Below are 9262 nucleotides of genomic sequence, written 5' to 3'. Positions count from 1 at the left end.
AAGTATTGCAACTTCAAGACAAAAAAGAAAAAGGTAAATAAATAATCTCAAAAACGCTGAAAGGCAAATAATCCATTCTCATAAGCTTTAAAATGAATTAATCAATTCTCTCGAGTATGATACCCTGCAATGCAATTAAAAGTTATACAATCTCAAAACTCTTACGATAAACAGATACAAAATATCATTCAACCTTACATATTATAAAATCACTGAAGGCTCAAAGGCTTCATCATTTTTCTTACGGCAATCACCAAAAAATAAAAACCTGGGTCCCTATCACTGGCCTACCCAAGAGCTCTGACATTCCATTCTTGTTTCAAATTCATATTATGCAGGGCTGGTGTAGGAGAAATAGATCATAATAACGAATGCGAATCACCAACAGAGCTGCCGCTACATGAAAAAAGTAGACAACTGTCGAGTATTCTCCACCAGCACCATTAAATAAATTATTACGCCTTTACACACACAAGAGGGTACCTTGTTGATGAATATCATTTATCAAGCAGAAAGAAAAATGTATAAAAATAAGTTACTACAATAATAATAACAAAAATTAAAGTAGTAATTATAATAATAATGATCATAGTAACACTAATAGTGATAACAATTGATATTCTTTGATAATAAATAGCATAACATTAATCATTAATGGTGTATAAAGCTGACGGCACTGATTTAGATCATACATTTTGTACTTATTTATCTGTATTTCATGTAAACCTTTTTCCATTCCTTTTTTCATTGGTCTGCTGCAGTCTCTTGCTTTTCCTTCTGTTTCTTCTCCCATTCCTCTATTTCAGATCCCTTCGGGCTGTCGTAACCCTTCTTCAGCTGCGCTCCACTGAAGTCAAAGCCGGGGTTCTGCTTGAGAGAAATCAAACACTGCAGAAATGTTCATCATATATCTACAAATGTAAAAAGAGTATAGATCTGTGTATATGAGAGAGAGAGAGAGAGAAGAGAGAGAGAGAGAGAGAGAGAGAGAGAGAGAGAGAGAGAGGAGAGAGAGCAAGAGAGAGAGAGAAGAGAGGAGAGGAGAGGAGAGAAGGAGAGAGAGAGAAGAGAGAGAGAGAGAGAGAGAGAGAGAGAGAGAGAGAGAGATGAAAAAAAAAAAAAAAAAAAAAAAAAAAAAAAAAAAAAAAAAAAAAAAAAAAAAAAAAAAAAAAAAAAAAAAAAAAAAAAAAAAAAAAAAAAAAAAAAAAAAGAAAAAGAAGAGAGAGAGAAAAAAAAGGGGAGAGAAAAAGAGAGAAAAAAAAAAAAACGAGGGGGGGAGAGAGAAAAAAGAGGGGGGGGGGGGGAGAAGAGAGGAAAAAAAAAAAAAAAAAAAAAAAAAAAAAAAAAAAAAAAAAAAAAAAAAAAAAAAGGGGGGGGGGGGGGGGGGGGGGGGGGGGGGGGGGGGGGGGGGGGGGGGGAGAGAGGAGGGAGAGGAAGAAAAAAAAAAAAAAAGGGGGGGGGGAAAAAAAAAGGGAGAGGAGAGAGGAAAAGAAGAGAAAAAAGAGAGAGAGAGAGAGAAAGAAGAGGGGAAGAAAAATGAGAAAACGAGAGAGGGGGAGAGAGAGAGAGAGAGAAGGGGGGAGGGGAAGAGAGAGAGAGAGAGAGAGAAAGGGGAAAAGAGAGAGAGGAGAGAGAGAGAGGGAGAGGGGGAAAGGAGAGAGGAGAGGGGAAAGGAGGAGGGGAAAAAAAAGAGAGGAGAGAGAGAGAAAAAGACGAGAGAGAGAGAGGAAAAGAGAAGAGAGAAAAGGGGAGAGAGAGAGAGAGAGGAAGAGAAAAGAGAGAGAGAGAGAGAGAGAGAGAGGGGGGGAAAAGGGAGAGAGAGGAGAGAGGAGAGAGAGAGAGAAAAGAGAGGAAAAGGGGGAGAGGGGAAGAAAGAGGAGAGGAGAGAGAGAGAGAGGGGAGAGAGAAGAGAAAGGGGAGAGAGGAAGGAGGAAAAGAGGAAGAGAGAAAAAGGGGAGGGGAGAGAGAAGATAAAAGGGAGAGAGGAGAAAGGAGGAGAGAAAGAGGGGGGGGAGAGGGGGAGGTGGAGGAAAAGAGAGAGAGGGAAAAAGAGGAGAGAGAGAGGGAAAAAGAGAAGAGAGAGAGGAGGGGGAAAAGAGAGAGAGAGAGAGAGGGAGAAAAGGGGGAGAGGGGGGAAAAGAGAGAGGAGAGGGGGGAGAAAAGGGGAAGAGAGAGAGAGAAGGAAGAGAGAGGGAAAAGAAGAGGAGGAGGGGAGAGAAAGAGAGGAGAGAGAGAGGAGAGAGAGAGAAGAGAGAGAGAGGGAAAGAGAGAGAGAGGGGGAGAGAGAGAGAGAGAAAAAGAGGGGAGAGAGGGAAAGGAGAGGAAAAGAGAGAGAGAAAAGAGAGAGAGAAAAAAAGAAGTGGGGGGAAAGAAAAAAGAAAAAGAGGGGAGACAAAAACGAGAGAGAAAAGAGAAAGAGGAGAAAAGAGAGAGAGAGAGAGAGAGAGAGGGAGAGAAAAAGAGAGAGAGAGAGGAGAGAAAAGAAAAAAGGGGAGAGAGAGAGAGAGGGGAGAGAAGGAGAGAGAAAGAGAAGAAGAGAAGAGAAAAAGAGAGAGAGAGAAGAGAGAGAGAGAAAAGAGGAGAGAGGGGACAGAGAGAGAGAGGAGAGAAGAGATGGAGGGGAGAGGAGAGAAGGGAGAGAGAGAGGAGGAAGGAGAGAAGGAAAAGAGAAAAAAGAAGAGAGAGAAAAAAAGGAGAGAAAAAAAGGAGAGAAAAAAAGGAGAGAAAAAAGAGCCCGGAGAGGAAAGAAAAGAGAGAGAGAGGGGGAGAGAAAGGAGAAGAGAAAAGAGAGGAGGAGGAGAAGGGAGAGAAAAAAGAAAAAAAAGAGAGAGAGAGGAGAAGAGAGAAAGAGAGGAGGGGAGAGAATAGAGGAGAGAAGGAGGAGAGAGGGGAAAAAGGAGGGGGAGAGAGGAGGAGGGAGAGAAAGAGGAGCAGGAGAAAAAAGGAGGAATGAGGAGAGAGGGGGGAAGAGAGAAAAGAAAGGAGAGAGAAAAGAGAGAGAGAGAGAGAGTGGAAAAAAGGGAAGAGAGAAGAGAAGAAGAGAGGTGGAGGGAAAAGAGGAGAGAGAGAGAGAGGGAGAAAAAGATGGAAAAGGGAGAGGGGGAAAAAGGGGAGAAAAAGGGAGGGGGGGGGGGAGAGAGAGGGGAGAGAGGGAGAAAAGAGAGGGAGAGAGGGGAGGAGAGAGAGGAGAGAAAAGAGAGAGGGGAGGAGGAGAGAAAGAGAAGGGGGAGAGAAGAGAGAGAGAGGGGGGGAAAGAGAGGGAGATAGAGGAGGAGAGAGAGAGAGAGAAAGGAGGGGAGAGAGAGAGAGGAGGGGAAAAGAGAGAGAGGGAGGAGAGAGAGAGAGGGGGAGAAAAGAGAGAAGGGAGGAGGGAGGAAGGGGGAAGAGGAAGAGAGAGAGGGAGACGAGAGGAGGAAGGGAAAGAGAAGTAGAGAGAGAGAAGAGGAGGGGAAAGAGGAAAAAAAGAGGGGAGAGGGAGAGGGGGGAGAAAAGAAAAGAAAAAAGGGGAGAAAAAGAGAGGAGAGAAAAGAGAAAGAGAGAAGAGAGAGGGAAAAGGGAAAAGAGAGAGAGAGGGGGAAAAAAAGAGAGAGAGAGAGGGGGAAAAAAAGGAAGAGAGAGAGAGAGACGGAGGAGGGGGAGAGAGAGAGGGGAGAGAGGAAGAGGGGAGAGAGGGAGAGAGGAGAGAGAAAAGGGAGGGAGGAGGGAGAGGGAGAGGAGAAGAGGGGAAAAAAGAAAAAAGAGAGAGGGGAGAGAGAGGGAAGAGAGGAGAGAAAAGGGGGAGGGGAGATGAGGGGGGGAGAGAGGGGAGAGAAGGGAGGGAGAGGAGGAGAGGGGGGAAGGGAGAGGGAGGGGAGAAGGAAGAGAAGGGAGAGGGGAGAGAGAGGGGAGAGAGGGATTTGGGGGAGAGGAGAGAGAAGAGAGAGGGAGGGGGGGGAGGGGGGGAAAGAGAGGGGGAGGAGGAGGAGGAGAGAGAGAGAGAGAGAGAGAGGAGGGAGATGGGAGAGGAAGAGGAAGAGAGAGGAGAGGGGAGAGAGAGAGGGAGAGAGAGAGGGAGGGAGAGAGAGGGGGGGGGGAGGGAGGGGAGGGGGGGGGAGGAGGGAGTGGGGAGGGAGAAGGAGGGGGAGAATGGAGGGTGAGGTGTGAGAGTGAGAGGATGGGAGTAAGGAATAGTGCGAGAGAGAAAGAGAGTGGAGACAGAATCCCGTGAGTAACCGAGGGGGGAAAGGAAGTGAGAGACAGAAGGTGGTGGTGAGAACGATGATGAGGAGGAGAGACAGAATGGTGAGGCTTTGAGAAAACCGAGTGAGTGAGAGGGTGAGAGACAGAATGCGTGAGTGCGTGAGTAACCGAGTGAGTGAGAGAGTGAGAGACAGAATGCGTGAGTGCGTGAGTAACCGAGTGATTGAGAGGGAGAGAAGAATGGGAGTGCGTGGTAACAAGGATGAGAGAGGAAGAGAAAGAGAGTAAAGGTGGGTTTGATTGATTGATTTATTGATTGAGTTGGTGAGTGAATGAATTACTAAAGAGCTTGTGTGTGTGGATGTGTGCGTATTTGCGTGTATGAATGTGAGACGATCTTAATAGTTAGAAGAAAAAAAAAAAGGAGAAGGAAGAAGAGGAGGAGGAGGAGGAGGAGGAGGAAGAGAAAGAAGCAGAGGAGGAAAAATTGGTAAAGGAAAACAATAAGGTGGAAGAGAAGATAGAGGAGGATGAGGAGGAGAAAGAGGATGCGGGGATGTGGAGAAAGAGGTGGAGGTGAAGAAAGGGGTGGAGGAGAAGGAGGAGGAAGAGGAGAAAAACGAGGAGGAGGAAAAAGAGCAGAGGAGGAGAAAGATAGAGGGAGGAGGAGAAAGAAGAGGGGGTGGAGGAGAAAGAGGAAGAGGAGAAGAGGAAGAGAAGGAACAAGTGGAGTAGAAAGAGAAAGAGGAGACGGACAAAGAAGAAACTGGAGAGGAGGAGGAAAAGGAGGAGGAGAAGAAAGAGGAGGAAGCAGGAGGAGGGGGAGGAGGAGGAGGAGGAGGAGGAGGAGGAGGAGGAGGAGGAAAAGGAGGAGGAGGAGGAAGAAGAGATGGAAGAAGAGGAGGAGGAAGAGGAGGAGAAGGAGGACACACCTCGATCTGGAACCGCTCCAGATCCAGCTTCTTCCGCATCTCGTGAAGCGTCCAGGGGTCGGCAAGGAAGTCGTCCTTCAGCAGCCCCTCCCACACCGTCTCCTTGGTGCAAGCGTCTGCCTTGGTCATGGCAATGTGCAGGATCTTCTTGTCCTCGATGGTCCATATGGTTTCGTCGGTCCGAACCACGGCAAATAAGGACCCCTGGGTGAATAGGTTGGAGGTGTGAAAGAAGGGAAGGGTGGGGAATTATAAATAGAATGGTTAAATAGAATTATAATATTATTATTCAGTATATATACAAATATTGATCAACTTTTACAGTATATTAATCACAGTCATACGGATTCTTAGAATATGGCAAAGTAATGATTATCATAATCTGCACAGGAGGCCTGCATTTTATTTTATCTTTAATAGAAGACATAAATATGAAACTAAGAAAATGAAGCTGACAGAAGCATTGCTCAGAAGTGAGGTTTTCGATGTCATCTTTAAGAGGATGGTAGCAGAGAATTACAAAATAAAGGAAAAAAATGTCCATAGACAGAATAATAAAGAAAATCCATGGTAAAAGGAAGAAGCAGAAGCTAAGATGGAGAACAACTGCTACATGGAAGCAGCATGTCTACAAAAACAAATTCAGGAAGTAATCAAACCATTCATGGCAGGAGCTCCAGGCTCCATACCCTACCATGCCTCTGGGCTGCATGAAAAGTCAGCTCCTTGAGGAAAGCATTAGAAGTGTAAGAAAACAACAAATTTACCCCACTTTCTACACCCTTGGCTGTGGCATAAGCAATTGTTCAGGTAATGAGGCTAAAAAGAGGCTTTAAGCCAACTGCTGCGGGGCTGCTGCTCCTCAATGACTGCAGCCAAGGCCAAACAAACAAACAACTGTTTAGCACACACAACTTTGAGCAGGCTCCCACATGCACTGACATAATGGGAAAGTGTGAAAGACCCAATAATCACCGATAGACAAACATGCATACACAATCACACACTGACACATGCGACCATCCCTCCGCCCTTAAAAAAAGACTAAGACCTCCGCAGACACTCACCTCAATAATCACTTTATCCAAAACCACGACCTTCATGTGTGACGGCTTCACTGCGACCTGTATGAACTTTGACCTGGTTCCTTCTGGTATGGTGACCTCGACGTGAACCTCCGCCACCGTCTGCCACCATCTCCCCCAAGGTGTCGCACAGGGAACGAAGCCACTCCTCTCGTCAAAGTTCGTCTCTACGTAGTCTGGCATTTTTCTCCTAAGCTGAGTCGTAAAGGGAGTCGGGATTAGTGGATTGTAGATGTTCTAAGAGAGAAATATCTAAGTGGTGAAATGAAAAGCAGAAAGAGGTAAATAATCATGGCAGATCTGTTCCCGCTCCCTTCCTCTCTCTCTCTCTCTCTCTCTCTCTCTCTCTCTCCTCTCTCTCTCTCTCCTCTCTCTCTCTCTCTCTCTCTCTCTCTCTCTCTTTCCCTCTTTTTCTCCCTCTTTTTTTTCCCTCTTTCTCTCTCTCTTCTTTCTTTCCCTCTCTCTCTTCCTCTTCCTCTCCTTCTCCCTATTCCTCTTCCTCTCCCTTTTACTCTCTCTCTACTTTCCTTGCCTCCTTCCATTCCCCTAATTCTCTCCTCCAAGTATTTAGAAATATATTTTTTCTACATCAACTCCAGCCAAGATCACATTCAAACCTGAATATCAGAATGACAACTGTTTTATTCATTCATTTATTCATTATTTGTTTTCAGTAGCTCTCAACACCTTTAAACTGCAAAAGAAAGTTTCAGGTTACTAATGGATGCAAATTGTTTAATCAATAATAAACTGGCTCAGGCTGTTAACTCCCTGTGTTCATAATCCAGAGGGAAGTCTGTAATAAAATGCAAAATAACACATTCTACCTTAATCTGATTTGTTGTTTACGGGCTCAATTGATGTCAACAACAGCAAAAAAAATTGAAAACTACAGCCACTTTAACAATCACTACTACTGCTCCATACACTGTTATTACATCTGTATACAAGACAAGCAACAGATTTCTTACAATAATTTATTGGTGGTTTTACAACTGGCATATATAATTATATTCATGTTTCATACATAATTGTATATATCTCCAAATCTCTTTCATTTCAAAAGCATGAAGTGAGTACAGGAAATCCACAATTGAAAAAGAAATTATAGCATTAGATTTTAAAAAGACAATAAAACATGACAAAGCATAGAGCACATAGCTAAGTCTCATTAACATAAATAAATACTAATCACTGTGACCTCTGCTGAGACTTTCAGCACTGCAGAAAATGCCAACAAACCTCTACCTCATTTATTCTCTCAAACTTAATGCTATAACTCTCTAAGGCCATTGATCATTAAATGAGAAACTGATCTTAGCTAGATTATATGTAGTGGTAGAATACCAGAGAGCTTAACGCATGCAGACCTATGACTGCTCGGCACAACGCATCGACTGAAGTAAAAGCATCGGACTGTTGGGTTTTCATCAGAGGTCAAATGAGTTTCAAGTCGATCTAGAGAGAAGAGAAACACTAGATTTTGATTCATAAAAATCCATTTATCTTAATGCATATAATATATTCTGCAATAATTGGTGCTATTAATGACAATTCTTTTCTTTTTTTTATGTCTCTATAACCGAACTAGTAAATATTAAAAAAAAAATATTGGCACTGATAGATTCCTCTCACTCTCTACTAAGCAAACATATAAAAATCATGCCCAGGAAACCTCCCCCCAACCCCCCCAATACCCACAATCTTATCCATGGAAATTATGGGATAAATTACAAATACTATAGAGAGAATTGCCCCCCCCCAAACAAAAAAGAATCCACCACGTACAAACGGCACGATAAGAGCGTAAGACAGGCTTGTTATTCTAGCCTTGTCAATCATGCACTCTATCCTGCCACGAACACACGGAGGGTCGGGGGGGGGGGGGGGTAGCGGCAACCCCTTGAAGGGGAGTGCCGCAGAGGGCAGAGTCGCCTGCATTAGACAGTATGGCGATTAATACCCCCAATACCCACAATCTTATCCAGGGAAATTATGAGATAAATATAGAGATAATTGGCCAAGCCCCCCCCCCCCCAAGAATCCACAAGTACAAACGGCACGATAAGAGCGTAGGACAGACTTGCTAATCTATCCTGCCACGAACACAAGGAGGGTCGGGCGACGGCAGCCCTTCAAGGGGAGTGCCATAGAGGGCAGAGTCGCCTGCATTAGACAGTATGGCGATTCTGTAAATACCCTCCTAGCGACATATTCCACGTAACATTATTCGCATTCTACCCCACAGTTTCCCGGGGCCCCCCTTTCCCCCCCCCCCCCCTCCCCGTCAGAGCCACGAGCCATAGGGGTTTTAGGAGCCGCGGCATAATTCCCAAGCGTCTGGAATTGCTATTCTAGGTAATTACGACATTTCTAGATCAGTCTGGAGAAAGATAATGAAGGATATTTAAAGATATTTTAAAAGGATATGTAAGGATATTTAAAGATATTTTAAAAGCTTATGAAGAAAGTCATTTAAGACGCTCCCTTATTGCTGAAAAAAATCTTAATATTACAGTACAAAAGATTTAACACTGTGAGTAACGTATATACATAACAAAATACCGAAATATTATTCTTAAAAAAAGCAAATAATTTCTCGAACAATTTTTTTTTTCAAAATCACAAACGAAACCCTTTCAAAAGAAATCCAAATTTAACACCAATATATAACCTCAAAACGCGATTCTAAACTCGCAAATATCAAACCCAACCCTCGAGCCTCACCTTCTGGACGTTTCCGGCGCAGAAAAACCACTTAAAGGCGTCTCTTCAGGAAGAAAATTGGATAAAATAAAGGAGAAGAAAAAATTGAGAAACCCAAGAAGTTGTTTATTTACTTCCGTTTTCTATGACTCGGTAGGTATTCATAGAAAGTGGGAGGTTCGGTGGGTGAGAGGGAGAACTATGGTAAATTCTCGGGTAATCATATGAATGTATACAAGACAAGTTTTTAAATTATGTGGATATGATGACCATCGTGCTAGGTTTATAAGTTAATAGATTCTGAGGTTATTTTGTGGGAACTGTAGTAGAAAAAGACATAGATCTCCCTGGATCAGAGGA

The 9262-nt window shown here is 43.9% G+C and overlaps 1 protein-coding gene across 2 annotated transcripts in view; it reads right to left on the bottom strand.

The window, feature by feature from the left end:
* LOC119584339 (nudC domain-containing protein 2-like) overlaps positions 1-9055 on the bottom strand; it is a 9491-nt gene extending 436 nt beyond the window's left edge. Inside the window, exons 1-4 of one of the 2 annotated variants that reach the window (XM_037932902.1) lie at positions 8924-9055; positions 6179-6391; positions 5112-5315; positions 1-867 (exon numbers count right to left, since the gene is read on the bottom strand). The exon at positions 1-867 is cut by the window's left edge and continues 436 nt beyond it. In XM_037932902.1, the coding sequence (XP_037788830.1) occupies positions 745-867; positions 5112-5315; positions 6179-6379 (528 nt within the window). In that variant the 5' untranslated portion in view covers positions 6380-6391; positions 8924-9055 and the 3' untranslated portion in view covers positions 1-744. The remainder of the gene's footprint in view (positions 868-5111; positions 5316-6178; positions 6392-8923) is intronic. The other variant, XM_037932911.1, reaches the window with a different exon arrangement.
* Between the last annotated feature and the right edge of the window lie 207 nt (positions 9056-9262).

Source organism: Penaeus monodon, chromosome 2 (assembly GCF_015228065.2).
Source record: "Penaeus monodon isolate SGIC_2016 chromosome 2, NSTDA_Pmon_1, whole genome shotgun sequence".
NCBI lineage: Eukaryota > Metazoa > Arthropoda > Malacostraca > Decapoda > Penaeidae > Penaeus > Penaeus monodon.
The sequence above is the reverse complement of the archived record's forward strand: the minus strand, read 5'-3'. Positions and strand labels throughout refer to the sequence as shown.